Source organism: Toxorhynchites rutilus, chromosome 1, assembly GCF_029784135.1.
Source record: "Toxorhynchites rutilus septentrionalis strain SRP chromosome 1, ASM2978413v1, whole genome shotgun sequence".
Classification (NCBI taxonomy): domain Eukaryota; kingdom Metazoa; phylum Arthropoda; class Insecta; order Diptera; family Culicidae; genus Toxorhynchites; species Toxorhynchites rutilus.
The window spans coordinates 17,231,779-17,249,350 of record NC_073744.1 but is presented as its reverse complement, the minus strand read 5'-3'; the positions used below and the strand labels follow the sequence as shown (position 1 = coordinate 17,249,350).

The 17,572-nt window shown below is 39.7% G+C and overlaps 1 protein-coding gene and 1 pseudogene across 2 annotated transcripts; one reads left to right on the top strand and one right to left on the bottom strand.

The window, feature by feature from the left end:
- The first annotated feature begins 6,868 nt into the window (after positions 1-6,868).
- Positions 6,869-8,912, top strand: LOC129762737 (cathepsin B-like). Of its 2 annotated transcripts, none has more exons than XM_055761254.1 (2): positions 6,869-7,024; positions 7,716-8,912. In XM_055761254.1, exon 2 carries the CDS (start codon positions 7,733-7,735, stop codon positions 8,744-8,746), a length of 1,014 nt encoding a protein of 337 aa, XP_055617229.1. In that variant the 5' UTR covers positions 6,869-7,024; positions 7,716-7,732; the 3' UTR covers positions 8,747-8,912. The 2 variants fall into 2 exon arrangements, with proteins under 2 accessions (XP_055617229.1, XP_055617230.1); XM_055761255.1 differs by lacking the exon at positions 6,869-7,024 and adding an exon at positions 7,087-7,111.
- Positions 8,913-14,737: 5,825 nt separating this feature from the next.
- Positions 14,738-15,923, bottom strand: LOC129777534 (cathepsin B-like; annotated as a pseudogene).
- Positions 15,924-17,572: the final 1,649 nt, after the last annotated feature.

Here is a 17,572-nt window from a genome sequence, read left to right as displayed (position 1 = left end):
TTTTAGCTCTGGAAACACCTTCAGAAAAACAGATATGTATTATGTATCATTGGTTCTCTCGAATTCTCCCAAAAATCGATTTTGAAGGAGTAGTATTTTGGGCTTTACACCAGTTATTATAGTGGGATTATTACATAAATGATTAAATAGGTTTTTTATACACATTAGAACAAATGCGACGAAAAAGAATTACCTCCACATGCCAAATTTGGTTTCATTTGCTTGATTAATTCTCGAGTAATGCAGAAATTTGTGTTTCATTTGTATGGCAGCCCCCCCTTTGAGTTGGGGAAGGACTGTCTAACCATCATAGAAACATTTATTGCACCCTAAAACTTTCACATGCCAACTTTGGTTTCGTTTGCTTGGTTAATTTTCGAGTCATGCAGAAATTTGTGTTTCATTTGTATGGCAGCCCCCCCTTAGAGAGGGGGGAGGGGTCTCAAAATATCACTAAAACCTTCCCCGGCCCCAAAAACCCCTACATACCAATTTTCATGTCGATCGGTTCAGTAGTTTCCGAGTCTATAAAAATAAGACAGACAGACAGACATCACTCCATTTTTATATATATAGATATTCGCTTATTGGGAGATGCTTACCACAAATGCTTTAGCTGGAAGTCCGCTAGGTCACACAAATTTTCAGTTGAAGGTCACCAATGCGATGATTTGTATGATTTGTGATTTGTACCGAATGGAAACATGTTTTTAGTGCGACAAAAGAAGCGCACTTAGCGAATACAATTCAGTGGTTACACATTTCTCGTTCAGTGCAATTATGGAAAAGGGAGCTAATAAAATGTACTTGAGATGCGGAGTTTCTGATGAGCGTTGATGTAGCGAGGAGCAATAAATCGCTTGATCCTAGAATAAAAAAATTAATCAAAAGGAAAATCTGTAAGATGTTTGATGTGCGAAAAAGTCCTCATTTACTTGTTGAAGTAATCATCAATGATTGATTTTGACGTAGGACTACGTCTTTCATTTCTATATCGGGGTGTAAAATCAAAGTTTCGAAAACGAAAGCGTTACGCCGGAGACCGAGATTTTGAGCGTCAATAGCTCTTAAACAACTGACCGAAATGGTATGATAAACACTTCATTCGAAAGATAAAATGTCTACGCGTTATATACTTGTTACTTTTTCATCCAAAAACTTGTTTCAATTGCCTTAAAATTGCTTTCAAAACAGGCTATTGAAATCACCAATCGGTATATAAGCGAGCGCCGCTCGGAAATCCACTCAGTTATAATTGAACAGCGATTGGAGCATGTTGTCGCTGTTCTGGTGAAGCTGACTTCGTTCATCATGAAAGCGCTGGTGCGCTTATTACCTGACCTGACCTGACCTGACCTGACCTGACCTGACCTTATGTTTTCTATCCATATAACACTGCGACCAAATACATTTGCTTTTGTGATTTTTAAATCAAGTGCAATGAACTGGTGGTTATCGAGTTAGCATTAACCACTGGTGGGCTTCGAGTAGAATCTGGAAGGACGTTATCGTTGTTGAAAAATAATCTGCCAGTTCCCCTGGGAATTGAAAAAAAACATTCAAGCGAAAGAGTTTATTTTGATGTTTTCTATCCATATAACACTGCGACCAAATACATTTGGTTTTGTGATTTTTCAATCAAGTGCGATCAACGTAAGACCACGTCTTTCGGGATGTTTACCCAACAATTTCTCAAAAGAGAAATGAGTGTTCTGAGAAAGGATGAGCGAACGCAAAAATAATGTAGACTAATTTGATGCAACAGATATTTTGTCTATTGGAAATGTAATACAAATCATATCACAATACAAGCAATATATTATGCATTATACAACTTTCGTGTGATTGCTTTTTTTGTTAAATATTGTGCCTTCAACGTAACGCTCTCGTTTTCGAAGTCCCCCAAATATTCATTTATTCATTCATTCAGAATTGATTCAGATACAACTAAAAACAAATGATCACTGAATCAACGATAGTCCTACGTCACCCTTGCGGTTATACCACAGATATAACCTACTTCCTGTTTTTTTAGTGTTCAATGATAACTTGTTGAACGTTGATGGGGAGAGTAGAGAAGGGAAGTATTGTGGGATATAAAGCAGGCATGAGAAAATATACATCTATATGCTATGTTTTAATTATCGATTCATTTAATTTGCACTAAAATCAACCCAGTTCTGGTGCACTTTACATAACAGTGTCGGAAAACGCAAATGAATATGGCATCACTTCAAGAGAATGAGAGGCCAGAGAGAGAATTGAAAGGTAGATATTGGGATTCTCCAATTAAGATGTTGGATAATGCATTGTATCGAGTTGATTCTGTGTACGATTTCTGGAGCGAGAGGTGTCTCCCGAGCTAAAAGAAAAATACACCAAGATGGCCTCTAAGTATTGCGAACCTGGTCACGACACATATGTCGCAATTTATTTCATGTCAATGCATTGAAAATTTACCTCGAACGCTATTCCGGTGGCCTTTTTCGCAATTGACATAGACTGGGCTACAGTCGATTATATACATGTTGCACCAGCACCATTATTCCACATCTCATTACTACACCAATATATCTTTGGCACCGCATGGAAACAACAACAATGACAACACTTGCAAGTATCAAATATCATGCTACATGTTATTTAGTATTGCCTCAAAGCAATAGCATCTCTAGGCATCGTTCGTACAACGTAAACCAAGCGCCAAACAAGCGTTCGCCATAGCATGCATACAGAACCATACATTCGTGGCTTGAAGCTACTAGGAATACAAATATTTCTCATCATTTTGCGCTATTCTCAAAAGGGAAGCGCAGCTGTCATCCTTAGTGGAGGAATTTTTGCTACTGGTAAGCGAAACCTTATCACATACAAAACTCCAGAAAAACATTTACTTTCTTGGTGACTAAACAATGCTTCTACATGATCAATATTAGCGCAAATGCAATCCTAGTTGAAGGCAGTTTTGCGACTGACACGCGAACCCAAATAACTTTTAACATTCCAGTAAGACATTCAAGATGCTTGGTATTCCCCAAATATTTTTTTGGAGCATAACCTTAAGGCTTGCTTCGCCATAACGTCAGTTTAATGCATTGATGCATTCTCAAAGGCACCATAGAAGCCGTTTAAATTTTCGACCAACGCGCCGAAATCGCTTATTTCGCTGCTGTTCGATGCGGTGTCACACTCGCGAAGGCTCAGCTCAGTGCGAGCGCTTTTCTCTGCACCCACATCGCGTGCATTATTAGATGACACTTGCTTCGAAATTTTATTGCCCCTGGCAATGCGTTCGTTTTTTGCAGGGCTAGAGCCTGCCTCCCTCTTCTTCTTGCTCATCACATACTACGCGAAACGTCCAATTTATGACGCGTGAAGAAAAACACACGAAACGAATAACGAATAACGAACAGAAAAAGCAAACGACGATGTCCAAGTTGGATTACCACTGGTGGGGTCCAATCTTAGATCGAAGCGCAGCGAACCCAAGTGAACCTGATTGCTCAACAGTCCGATGCCGAATGAAAGTTTGCCTCAGCGAGATCCACTGTTTATACTCAAGGCAAATATTCCCCTTTTACTTTTCATTTGCTCACGGCGACTTCAAATCCTACGATTTCCCCTTCGTTGGTCGTCGATGAGTTGCTCGTTATTGACAGCTCTGTTCGGAAAAGCACACAAATGGACAGAACAAATGTATGGAAAAATGGAAACGCCTAAAGTTTTCATGAATTTTAACCATTTACACACCAGGGAATTCTAATGTATAGCATATTAAACAAATCTTAGGGAATTTCCGATTCGTTTAGTATGTAAATCGCTAAAATCCGTTCGCGGCAAAAATAGTTATTAACGTTAACTTTATTTCATAAAAACGTGACCTGTTTTCTAATTTGGCACCCTTAATGAAAGACGTAGTTCTACGTCAAAAAATAGAAAACAATTGCTACTACTAATAAAGCCTATTTGCATTGTTTTTTTGACGTAGAACTACGTCTTTCATCGATGGGTGTTACAGCAGAGTACAAGCTGTGTGGCATAATTCAATCATTTTCCAAGCAGTTAACATTGTTTGTTTTCCGTCATTTTAAGAGCTTCGTTGGTGCCTTTGAGAATGCATCAACGCATTAAACTGACGTTATGGCGAAGCAGACGTTAAGGTTGTGCGCCAAAAAATTATTTGGAGAATACCAAGCATCTTGAATGTCTTACTGGAATTTTATAAGTTATTGGGTTCGCGTGCCAGTCGCAAAACTGCCTTCAACTAGGATTGCATTTGCGCTAATCTTGATCATAATGAAGCAATGCTACTGTTTCGAAGTTGTTGATTTTAACAAAAAGAGTTTATTTCGCTTGTTTAGTCACCAAGAAAGTAAATGTCGTTCTGGAATTTTGTATGTGATTAGGTTTCGCTTGCCAGTAGCAAAACTTCCTCCACTAAGGGTGACAGCTGCGCTTCTCTCGAGCATGAGAAAGTAATACAACTTTTGTTTATATTCCTAGTAGTTTCAAGCCAACAATGTATGGCTCTGTATGCATGCTATGGCGAACGCTTGTTTGGAGCTTGGTTTACGTTGTACGAACGATGCCTAGAGGTGCGATTCATTTGAGGCAATACTATGTAACATGTAGCATGATATTTGATACCTTCAAGTGTTGTCATTGTTGTTGTTTCTAGGCGGTGCCAAAGATATATTGATGCAGTTATAAGATGTGGAATAATGGTGCTGGTGCAACATGTATATAATTGACTGTAGCCGAGTCTATGTCAATTGCGAAAAAGGCCACCGGAATAGCGTTCGAGGTAAATTTTAAATGCTTTGACATGAAATAAATTGCGACATACGATCAGCTAGTGTATTGTTTTGCGAGGGCGAGAATGAATCATCAATTAATTATCGTCAACTGATTCTACAATGGAAAAACCATTTCAGATATTATTCTAATAAGCAGTTGGTTCTAAAATTTCACAGCATTATAGAATAATATCCGAAGGTATAGTCAAGCGACCTATATAAAATAACAGCGTAGTTCTACGTCAACATTGCGGTCGTATGTTGGACACAACCTCCTTTAATTTTTTTCAAAAAAGGTTATTTAATTTAAGATTATAATCAGAATAAAACGATTTCAATGTTGCAGGCCACGAAAGAAAAATAGTTTGCATTGCATCGAAAGACGGGTGTGCAACTTGAGTCGAGAATTGTCTAGCATAATTTTGCCTCACGAGCACTCTGGAAGTCATCAAGATATTCAATGCAGATTGGCCGCTGGGAATTTGTTAATAAAACATATTTTCAATGCACTGGTGTAATCTTAACCGATATATGGAATGGAACGCGTCCTCTGCAATCCTCCAACGGAAGAGGTTTTGTATTGCACTGACAACAGTCAAGTTGAGATACTGGAGCTGGACAAAGTACAGTTGATAAGTTTTAGAACGTTTGTCTACTTCATTTTTTGAATGTATGATTTGTAGCGACGAATGAATCGGAAGATTTCTAATCAAAATTAACAAAAAAAGAAAATGTGTTTTTTCTTGAATTCTCGCGTAACTTTTGAAAAGGTCCAATGCAACATTTTCGTCAACTCGAGCAAAAACGAAGTTGAAGACCCGAACATTATTCCGCGAATTGTCTTAAAAGTTATCGATCTTTGTCGCTCCTCTCACCACTAGCGATCAAGAATAGCTCTCCAATACCAATCGTAGCTGTTGTTCCGTGATTTGAGTTTAAAGTTGAAGCCAAGGAGCGAAAAATGTTACATTGGACGTTTTGACTGCCCGCGTTTGCACATTGGACATATTACGTTGCACGATAAGAATTCGAAACTAACTACTAAACAACAATCCAAAAATCAGCATTTCGTTCTAAAGACAGATTATTATTGTTATCACCCGTTGAATTGAACTGAAATAGATAACTACTGTAAGAAACAAAAACTCAAAACGACCGAAGTACGACTTCGTGTTGTTTTGACTGCTTTGTTACTTCGGACGTCGGAGGAAAGTGGCGTCCGAAGTAACAGTCGGGTGCTTAAAATCCGAATCTGTACATTGGATATTTTTTGTATCGGCGATAAAAAGATGAAGAAAATAGATACGTGAACGATTGTTTTTGTAATGCATTCAATGATTGAAGACTAATAGCGTGCATCTATTAACTCGATTTGTTTACATTTGTTACATAGGACCTTTTCAAAAGTTACGCGAGAATTGTTTTTTTTTTTCTATCATCAAATAACACCAAATATAAAATAAGACTAATTTAAAATGGAATATAGGCACAATGCAATTATTTCCATTTTTTCAATTAAAATATATGGAAGAATGTCCACGTGGACAATTGGGGAGGGGTATAGTCAATGTCCACGCTTGTCCACGGAGGGGGAGGGGGGAGTCTAAAATCGTGCTTTTCTGTCCACGTGGTATGTGGACAGCCCCTTATGTGATATTTTGACGTGGCCAGCTTTTAGTTTGGACAGGATTCGCTGCTCCCTCATCGATTTCCAGACTTCGACTTGGTTATGGGGCCTTTAATTTTCGACTCTCCACTGCGGAGAATTGTACGTTCGTTGTAAATTTCGACTCCTGAACGCTTACCCGTTGTAAATCTTGACTCTCGGATCATATATGGACTCCATTTCTGAACTTTTCTGTTGCAATGATTCCTCCGTTTTCGTCTTCGGGATAACTGCTTCATGAAATTCCATCGCTCATATCGCGAATCGAACAAACCAAGAGAATTCATAAGCTGGTGGATATGAAAGTTGAATATCTTTTCGTCGCAGCTCTGAAATTATTGGTCACCCTATACAATTTATACTCGCGTCTCACGAACATTTTCGACGGAAAGAACGCTTCGGTCGAATGTTATCAAACAAAGAATACGCTGCTCGTGTGTTGGTGAAGGCACCTGACTGCTGCTGCTAGAAGCCGCGGCTCTTCCATTCGCAACCGCACAAAAGAGCGTACGCTCAATGAATCAATAATCCTGCGGTCATTATTCCCGTTGTAGCAGTCGAGGTAAGTCTCGTTTTGGTAGTTTCGCTTCAAATCAGTGTGTTTCTGTGGCATTGAGAATCGATCGCTTTGTGATTTTGTTTCTGCTAGGTATTTTTGATCAATTGCTATTAGTTTACGGGGAATATTTATTTTTACTTTCTAATTTATGTTGCGGAAAGTAGGTCACAAAACTGCTGCGTAGAATGATTCATTCTTCCCTTTAACAGCACCTCCACATAGAAGGGAAATTCCATGGACTTTCTCCAATCAAAACATTTCATTCAAACAAAGAATGTATAAATATTTTCAAGTGAATAATCTATGTTATTAGTTAGACTTGCTGACTTTCCGTTCAGCATTTTGTTTTACTCGTGTGTGTTTATCAGGCATTTTGCGCATTCGTTATCTCCCGTTATAAGCTGCCCTTTTTCGATATGCTGTTATTGAAACTCCTATCATTTTTCTCGTACGAAGCCTCAAGTTAGTTCCATGTATCATGCAATTTGTGAAACCAAAAATGTCAATTTGACCTTGATTTAAAAAAAACACTACGAGCATGTCCCACTTATTTTTTTTTGCTAACGTCATCAAATTATAATTCCAATAAGAGACGGATTATCCCATCATTAAAAACAGCAACCGATTTCCACTGCCCAGAGTTGGTTTTTTCCTCTTCTATCTCCCAAACCATAAACATGTTTACCTCTTCCAGGAAACCCAAACAACAAGATGATAAAGTATCTGCTAGTAGTAGCAGTAACGGTACTGTTGGCCTTAGCCAACGGCCAGAAGCAGCGCATCCATCCGCTGTCGGAGAAGTTTATCGCCCAGATTAACGCCAAAGCAAGCACATGGAGGGCCGGACAAAATTTCGCACCGGAAACATCGATGTCCTACATCCGGGGTCTGATGGGGGTGCACAAGGACGCGGACAAGTTCATGCCACCGGTGCATCTTCACGATCTTGAGGCGGACGATGATCTGCCAGAGAACTTTGACTCCCGTGAGCAGTGGCCCAACTGTCCAACGATTCGGGAAATTCGTGACCAAGGCTCGTGCGGTTCGTGCTGGGCTTTCGGAGCCGTTGAGGCCATGTCCGATCGTATTTGCATTCATTCCGAGGGGAAGGTTCACTTCCGAGTGTCCGCCGAGGATTTGGTATCGTGTTGTCACACCTGCGGATTTGGCTGCAATGGGGGCTTCCCTGGTGCTGCCTGGAGCTACTGGGTTCGCAAGGGTCTGGTGAGTGGAGGCCCGTTCGGATCGGACCAGGGTTGTCAGCCATATGCGATCGCTCCGTGCGAACACCATGTGAACGGATCCCGTCCTTCCTGTGAGGGTGAGGGTGGAAAGACCCCGAAGTGTGTTAAGAAGTGTCAGGCCAGCTATAACGTTCCGTATGCCAAGGACAAGCGGTTCGGCAAATCGTCGTACTCAATTGCCCGTCACGAAGGGCAGATTCAGAAGGAAATCATGACTAACGGACCGGTCGAGGGTGCATTCACGGTTTACGAGGATCTGTTGCACTACAAAGAGGGTGTCTATCAGCATGTGGCTGGGAAAATGCTCGGCGGACATGCGATCCGCATCATTGGCTGGGGCGTGGAGAACGATACCAAATACTGGTGGATCGCCAACTCATGGAACAGCGATTGGGGCGATAATGGATACTTCAAGATTCTTCGCGGAGAGGATCATCTGGGCATCGAGAGCTCGATTGCCGCTGGTTTGCCAAAGATCTAGAGACGAGAGGCTATAGGCGCAAGACGTATAAGACTAAGCGGAGAAAAGCTAGGCGTTCCATGTGATGCTGATAGATAATTTTACGTAGATTTTAACAAGGTTCACACTTTATGAGAAATTGTACAATTCTTGAAATTACCAAATAAAAATAAATTTCAACAATTAACTAATCATTTTTCTTCTTCATTTGTTTTTCTCTGTTCGAGAAAACAATCTTTTTTTTAGCTACAGCATTATCATTTTTCATATTATGATGCTTTTTATACAAAGTATTTCAGAAGACTTATCAGTCAATCCAGGGCGATTAACCCATTAGTGCCCAGCGTATGAAATTTAATACGCAAAAATGCCCGTTTTTGAAAAACTGTTTTTGATGAAACTAAAGTGTTGAGCGCATTTTAAATGATACCACATGACAATTTAGGAGTGTTTTTTGACGTAGAACTACGTCTTTCAGGAAGGTTGCCAAATCAGAAAACAGGTCACGTTTTTATGAAATAAAGTTAACGTTAATAACTATTTTCACTGTGAACGAATTCTCATGATATGCATACCAATCAAATCGGAAATTCTCTAAGATTTGTTTGATATGCTGTACATTACAATTCGCTAATCTCTAAACGGTTAAAATTCATAAAAACTTCCTTTTTTCCCATACATTTGTTTTGCCGATTTGTGTGCTAACCCTACCCGTATTTCGAATGCTTATAACTCCAACATTTCTTAGTAGATCGGAAAGATGTTTGCATCAATTGATAGGAAATATTTCTACGCGTCTATCACAATTAATCAAATTTTATTTTTCATGAGATGAACAATTGAATAACTGTAAAATATCAAGCGTTATTTAAACGTCCTAGCTGCCAAGTTTTGATTGGGCCGATTTACGGTTTCCCCAACACAGACTTCAAAATCGATGTACTTGCGGAAATCCGCTCTGCAAATACACATGCAAGTCGGGGTTATTTTTGTTCCCATCGAGCTGTGTTTCCCTAACACGGTCTTCAATATCAATGTGCCTGGGGGAATCCGCTTTGCAATTTTTTGTTGTTGAGTTCTTTTGTACTCGCTTGTCGTTATGCAGACCGGAATATGTTTCCCTAAAACGTGCTTTCAAACTGAGAAGAGAACTGAAAATCGTCATTTCAGATACTAGAGGTGAATAAACTTTCGCGGTTCGAGAAATACGTAAACATGAAATGTGCAATAGTTTCAGAGGGAAATGTGAAATACAATGATCGTTTGACAATTCTTCCGTTAAAATATTTTGGTAGTCCTAGGCATCATATCGAACATAAAAAGACATTCATCAAATTTATTTGTAACGAAGAACACAATCTATTACAAAAATTTCGATGCATTCTAAAATATTATTCGAAGTGATAACAAGTGGATTGCATAATATAATTGCGTTATTCTACGTTGAAAATATGCGGTATCTAGGACATCGTTCTAGATACAACCCCTTACAATTTTTTTGTGTCAGTGTCATTTTATCTGTCATTTTTGTTGTTTTGTTGTGTATTGAAGCTTGCAAAGTTCGAGTTTAATGAAGTCGCAAAAGAAAACATAAATTTATCAAAGTTTTACCTCTTAAGGTGAAGGTGGAAGCTAGCCACAAATAGCTGCCACAATGGCGCTCATTTCTTTCATCTCCCTCCCTCACCCCTCGCCCGAAAATCAATAATTTTGCGAAACAGTGTGAAGAAAATGATCGTTTTCGCACACTTCCCATCAAGTAATATCAACCAAACTCTAATCGATTACTCACAAGATATTAAATTTTCATCTCCTGTCGCACTGTATAATGAAAATCGTTGGAAAACTCGAGCTAATGCTCTGAAAGTTAAATTTTATTTTTTTAATTTTCGGCAATGGTTTTGTTTGTATTGGTGAAAGCATCGTTATTTTTTCAACACTGTTGCCAGACAACATCATCGCAACAGCTACAAAAACCACTCAATAAAATGTTCACCCCTATTCTGTATTTCGATCGATTCGAAATATTTCGAACGAGTTGATAAAATTCCATTCTGTATTCCGTTCGAGTAGTTTTTGCATTTCGTTCGATCTGTTTCTCTTCGAACATTAAATGGGCAAAACGTGCGAAATAAGGTACGCATAATTATAACTCGAACGAAATAACCGCTCCGAACGAAATGGAAATCCGTCGGAATACAGAATAGGGTTGGTTATTCCTGAGTCATAGCGTTTCATGTCATGAAAATCAATAGAATAAAATTGCGTTGATATCAATACAATTATTGTTTTTACGTTTAATGAGTCTATAACGTAAGTTTTAGCAACTTTAACATTGGGTAAGAAAATTGCATTGCAGAGTTCGGAACACTGCCACGGCTGCCTATGCTTTCAAAAACAGTAAACGGAAAAGTATTACATTCAATCAAAATGCCTCGGCCAACGAAGAGAACGGTTAAAGCTCTCAAACGTGAATATGTGAAAATAATACGATCAACGAAGGAAAATATTAAGGAATTATCAACATCGAGTTACTATGCGGAAGAACTTGTTAATACCAACAGAGCCTCAATTCGCATGTGTTATAAATTTGCTCATGTTACGCTCGCGTATAATCAGATTTTTATTTCATATGCAAATGCACCTTCTATATATATTTATATTTGCAATTGTTCATCGGAACATATCGTTCATACATTTTACTTTAGTATTGAATTGTTATTTTTTTTTCAAATGTCATCGTGCCCCCAAGCGATGGAGACAGCGATGTGGATGCTGGAGATAGTGACTCGAAGGACGGCCCTTCCGGTTTTGGCAAACAAGTGAATGTCGAGAGCAACATTGAACGAGGCCAATCACAAGAATGCTCCTCGGGCAGCAGCAAGAAGAGGAGAGCCAGACACTGGGAAAAAATGACCTTAAATTCGGATGAGTGACATAAATCCAGCAAGCATCGAGTTCATGCAGATCAAGCCTATACACTCGATGTCATCGGAAGTTAGGTTTGACGGAATAAATCATTTCATTAATACGAATCCAACTGGTACCCAACGAAGGTATGAGTATTGCAACCGTTGTACGACGTATATTTGCTTGATGTGTGATGAGGGTTTGCACCCTTCGGAGTGCTTTTTCCGGTACCATACTCAGTGATACTAAATCCGATACACAAGCTCAAGTTCTGGATCAAGTTCTTGTACACCTGGGCAGTAATGGGTTAATGATTTGTTTGTTTGAAGAATCTTTTCAAGTTTATTACAGAGACCGATATGAATTTGTACTGATAGTTCTATTTGAGTAAAGCCATTGCGAGAAATGTATTTCTCTTAGAACGTCATGCCCAAAATCAGTGACTGGAAGTTTTAAAAAATATAGAACTGATAGAATCAGACCGATTTTGTACAGGTGCTTGGAGGATACATTTCTTACAAATCTTATACTTTCTCATGCGCGAGCTAATTTCAAGCCCGCGAGTACATCCATCTCGTCGAAATATACTCATATTACATATTACAGCAGCCAGTGTCGCTGACCAGTTTGAATTTTTCTACTGACACGAACTCCAGTACCGCGAATATAGAAAAAAAGCTCGGGTTTCTATGTGGCTCGTGGCAGTTCATTATCCGCGCGACGAAAATTCCGCGTAACCAAATTATTGTTTACCATTATATATAGCCAATTCGATTGCAATTAGTTGATTTTGACGTAGGATTACGTCTTTCGGAAACATATTGGGGTACAAATTGAAAATCGAAAATCGAGCACATCGTGAAAATTGTCCAATTTCAAACGCTTATTGTTCAGTCATTTCATGATGGATTGATGAAATTTTTGCGTCAACCGATTTCGGCACTTCATAACAATTTTGTATATTGAAGAAAATAATATATGTCATGAAAATAACTATCGAACAACTGAAAAATTTCAACCCCTATCCTAACGGAAGTACCCACTTCTGATTGGTCGAAATTAACGACACATGCGGCGGATCGCTAACAGAGACATCAAAACCAAGCTGCCTTGGGGAAATCGGCATTGCAAATACATGAAAGTAGGGGGAACTTTTACTCCCACCGAAATGTGTTCCCTAACAGAGACATCGAAATCAAACTGTCTGGGGGAAATCGGTATTGTAAAAACATAAAATTAGGAGTAGTGATCCCCGATTTTTGAAATTAATCGTTCATCAGCTAATCGAATAGTATTCAGCAGTTTGTTCTTCTTCTTCAATGGCACTAACGTTCCTAGAGGAACTTCGCCGTCTCAACGTAGTATTACTTGCGTCATTTTTATTAGAACTTAGTTGAGATTTCTATGCCAAATAACACGCCTTGAATGCATTATGAGTGGCAAGCTCTAGAATACGCGTGATCACAGTGCAAGTCGGAGGAAATTTCTTTGACGAAAAATTCCCCCGACCAGAACGGGAATCGAACCCGAACACCCGGCATGTTAGTTATGACGCTAACCACTTGGTCAAGGGAGCACCAAGCAGCAGTTTGTTATTCGATACGATTAATCGCCCCAAATAATCGATTAATCGATTAATCGGTACACTGAGAGAAATAATTAGTTAGACTAATATTTCTCATTTGCTAGAAAGCCATACGGAATCAAAAAAGTGTTCATTCCGCCTGAAAATCAATTATTATCTTTTACGCTCCCCTAAAGTCGTAAACGAAGCTTAATTCGCGTTGACGCCATTGAGCATCGTTTACGAACATAGGGGAGCATCAAAGATAATGATTGATTTTCAGGATAAAACTGCAGCGGCCGTACGTTTTTTTTTCTCTCTGGGTTTGGATCGATTAATCGACGTAAATTATTCGTTCGCTTCGATTATTGGTTGTGCAGTATTCGTTCGGTAATAGTCGATTTCTGTAGCAAGTATTCGATTAATCGAACGATTATCGGGGATCACTAAGTAGGAGGAACTTTTGCTCCCACCGACATTAAAACCAAAACATTATCAAAGAGTTTAACGATGTAATTCTTCAAACATATCCTAAATCAACAGATAGCCTAACGGAATCCTACGTCAACTATGCGGTCGTGTCTCGGACATAACCCTCCTGTGACTTTTTTTTTTGCCCTCTCTAAAAGCGACTCCAAGCACCTCCCGTAGGAATTTGTATGTAGAATTAGCTTGTAGGATTAAGTATGTATAGTGTTAGTTAATTCATTTTTAGTGGGATTAAAATAAAAAGTCGGGAGTTGTACGTTCAAGAGAAGAGTTATGTCTCTTGATATTGGAAAGAACAGCCAGTTGCCTAAACCACTAGGTAACGCAACACCTCAATAGCATACCTGTTAACTTTTTAAGTTCGTTGGACCCAGACGGTAGTGATATTTTTTTTCACTTTCAAGAATTTAATTTTTTGAAACTTATTTGGACACTCAATCACCATGCTTAATGAACACGGTCACTTCAAAATTAAGAAACGAGGGGCTTCCAAATAATGAATCAGTACCGAACACCGAGAAGGTAATCGCAATTTCCGTACAAGCACCCAAACAGGAAGCTGAAGCAAAATATTGTGGCCGAAAGACGCGCTCGAAAGTTGTACAACAAGGTTTGACTAAGTACAGAGTATGCATGCTGATGGATGACAAAACGTAGGTGAAGACGGATTTTGGACAGCTCCCAGACCTGAAATTCTATAGGTCCACTGCCAGAGGAGCAAGAGATCGTGGAATAAATGGCCGCTGACGTTGACCAACAGAAAGCCCAAACTTTAATGAAGGGTATCGGAAGAAAAGTACGAAAATTCAACAAAACTGTAATTTTTTCAATATTTTTTCTAAAAAAGACAATAAATTATCTGCTTTTCTTATACCTTTAATCAATTCCGAAATACAATATTGGTTTTGTGAATCCGGATTCTAAATGTTTCAAGCTTTAGAACGTTCAAATAAAAGCTGCCAGTTTTGCGTCAGAACAGTATTCATTTCAATTAACATGGAAATTGTGATATACCGAAGTAAACTTGAGACACGACAATAGATGTAATAATTTCAGCTTTATTCGCCTACGCATCAAACCCTTCGAACGCGGGCAACCCGGCAATCACCGTCGACTCGATTCCGAGATGGTTACTTCCCCGAAGCATCTTGAAGAATCCCTTCTCGCCCCAATCGCTTCCGTATGAGTTGGATATCAGCCAGTAGGGCACACCCCGCTCCCATCCCCAGCCGAGGATCCGAATCGCGTGCATGCCAACCATCTCGCCAACCACGTGCTGATAGACACCCGACCGATACAGGAAGAAATCCTCAAACACGGTGAAACCCGCCTCCACCGGTCCGTTGATCATCAACTCGAGCTGTATCATCCGTTCGTCTCTCGGCACCTTGTACGCTACGCTGCCGTAATATTTATCCTTTCGATATCTCTTCTCAGACCCTTCGTGGCACCGATGGGAACACCGAGGACTTTTCTCCTCGACGCAGCCCGTGAATGGATATTCTCAAGGCTTGAACGGGTACGGTTTGCAACCGTCGGTTGCATTAAAAGGCGCTCCGCTAACCAACCCCGCGTCAATCCAATACTGAAACGCGGTTCCATCCAGATAACCTCCGTCGCAGCCATTGCCACAATCTTTGCAGCACGCCATCAAATCTTCCGCCGCCAGTTCCACATTCAACTGCCCATCCGAGTGAATACACAATCTGTCCGACATCACGCTTACGGCGGCCACCGCCCAGCAAGATCCACACGTACCCTGGTTCGGAACGGTATCGATCGATGCACAGAATGGCCACTTGCTCCGGGCGTCGAAATGTTCCGGTATAGTCACATCATACGCCAGCGGGTACCGCTTGGTTTGCAGTCGAAAATCTATCCGACCTTCATGGATTCCCGCGACACTACGAAACGTTGCGAAATGAATCCCCGAGCGGAAGGACGTGTCCGGTGTCCAGGTTTTAGCGCGCGCAAGTACCTCACTCAGAAACCGATCGTTAAATGGATCGTCACCGTGTCGATCTTTGGCGAGACTGACCCCTAGAAGGTAGGTGGTTAGAACGATAGGAAACACCCAAAAAGTGGTCATTTTGAAACTATGAATCCGTTCGTGTACACGCGCTGTCGCAACTAGTACTGATTGATATTGCTGGTGGCTGAGTGATACGATCACTCGATGCTGATAAGACGACATTTGCTGACAAGCGAAATGCTGACTGGAGTTAATGCTCTGGAAACGAGCTGGGGGAAGAGATACTATAGTGTGATGGAAAAATATGCAGATGAAATAACAATCGCAATCGCAAAATCTGTTGTTGGTTTGATTCGCGTTCTGCGCGCGCTTTGTTTTATTGAGCGCTTCCGGCCGTTTGAGACCTGGCTTTTACAGTGGGCAACATAAAAAATGTGCGCGAGTTTTCCCTTTGAATTGCTCTAAAGCAATCAGCCCTATTTCGGAGCATGTTTGACGTAAGAGAAGTTCAAAAAATGAGGTTATCCAATGCACTCTCTAAAGCCGGATTTGGACGATGTGAGTTACTCGGTTGCGAGTAAAAGGTCAATCGATCCGAAAAATTACGAACGCACCCAACCACGAAATTTGACATTTGATTTGTATGTATGAAGATTTTGTATCGTGAGACACTTTTTTAATATAACTTTTTTTGTGCAAATCGGTTGCGTGACTTTAGTTGGCCTAGGTTAGATCCCAGCAGAAGATATGAAAAATTGAATCTGAATTGAATTGTACTAGGGTAAATGTTTTTACCTCGAATATGTGCCTTATTGAGAAGGGCCCTACCATTTTTCGTTGAATTAAAAAAAAAGTGGATTCATACCGTATCTAGCAATATTATGAATTGTATATTTAAAAAAATGCACATAATTTATACCAGTTATTCAACGTTACTCTCAGTATACACTTTCGTTATCATTCTTTCAGAGCCTAAATCCAAAATGTATCAACTTTTGGAACGGTACAATACAAAAACCAACCAATTGTTCAGTCAAGTTCACCAATTGAAGGTCAAATAGCATAATAATTTGCAAACATATTGCTGCATGTTTCATATTACCATGTATTTCTCACATTTCTCTGAGGAATAAATGAACTATAGTTGAAGTAAGAGATTAATTCTTTGATTTTTTTACTCTTTCTATTCAAAAAAATGAGTGGGTTATATCTACGATATAACCGCAAGGTTGACGTGGGACTACCTTAGCTTAGTAATTATTTGTTTGTATTGATTTAATTTTTGATAGAATAAAACAATTTCCGAATTCAATTAAATTCAATATATTTGCTTTGTGAGTAACAAAATTGCATAATGCCATGTGAGGTCAATTCATGTCTTTGGATATATTATGTTCTTCGTTACAAGTAAATTTAATGACAGTCCTTTTACATTTGGTATGATGACATCTGGGTTTTGAAGTCTGTGGTAGACAAGCACATTTCAGTCGGAACAAAAATGCCTCCGATTTGCATGTATTTGCAATTCCGAGTTCTCCAGACAGCTTCGTTTAGAAGTCTGTAATAGGTAAACACATTTCAGTCGGAATAAAAATGCCCCCGAATTGCATGTATTTGCAATGTCAATTTCCCCACGCCCCTTGGATTTAAAGTCTGTGTTAGAGAAACACATTTCAGTCGGAAGAAAATCCGACCCGACCTGCATGAATTTGCAATGCCAATTTCCCCAGACACCTTGGTTCTGAAGTTTATGTTGAGGAAACACATTTCAGCCGGAACAAAAATGCCCCCTACTTGCATGTATTTGCAATACCAACTTCCCCACGCTCTATGGATTCGAAGTCTGTGTTACGGAAACGCATTTCAGTCGGAACAAAAATACCCCCGACTTTCATGTATTTGCAAAGTGGAT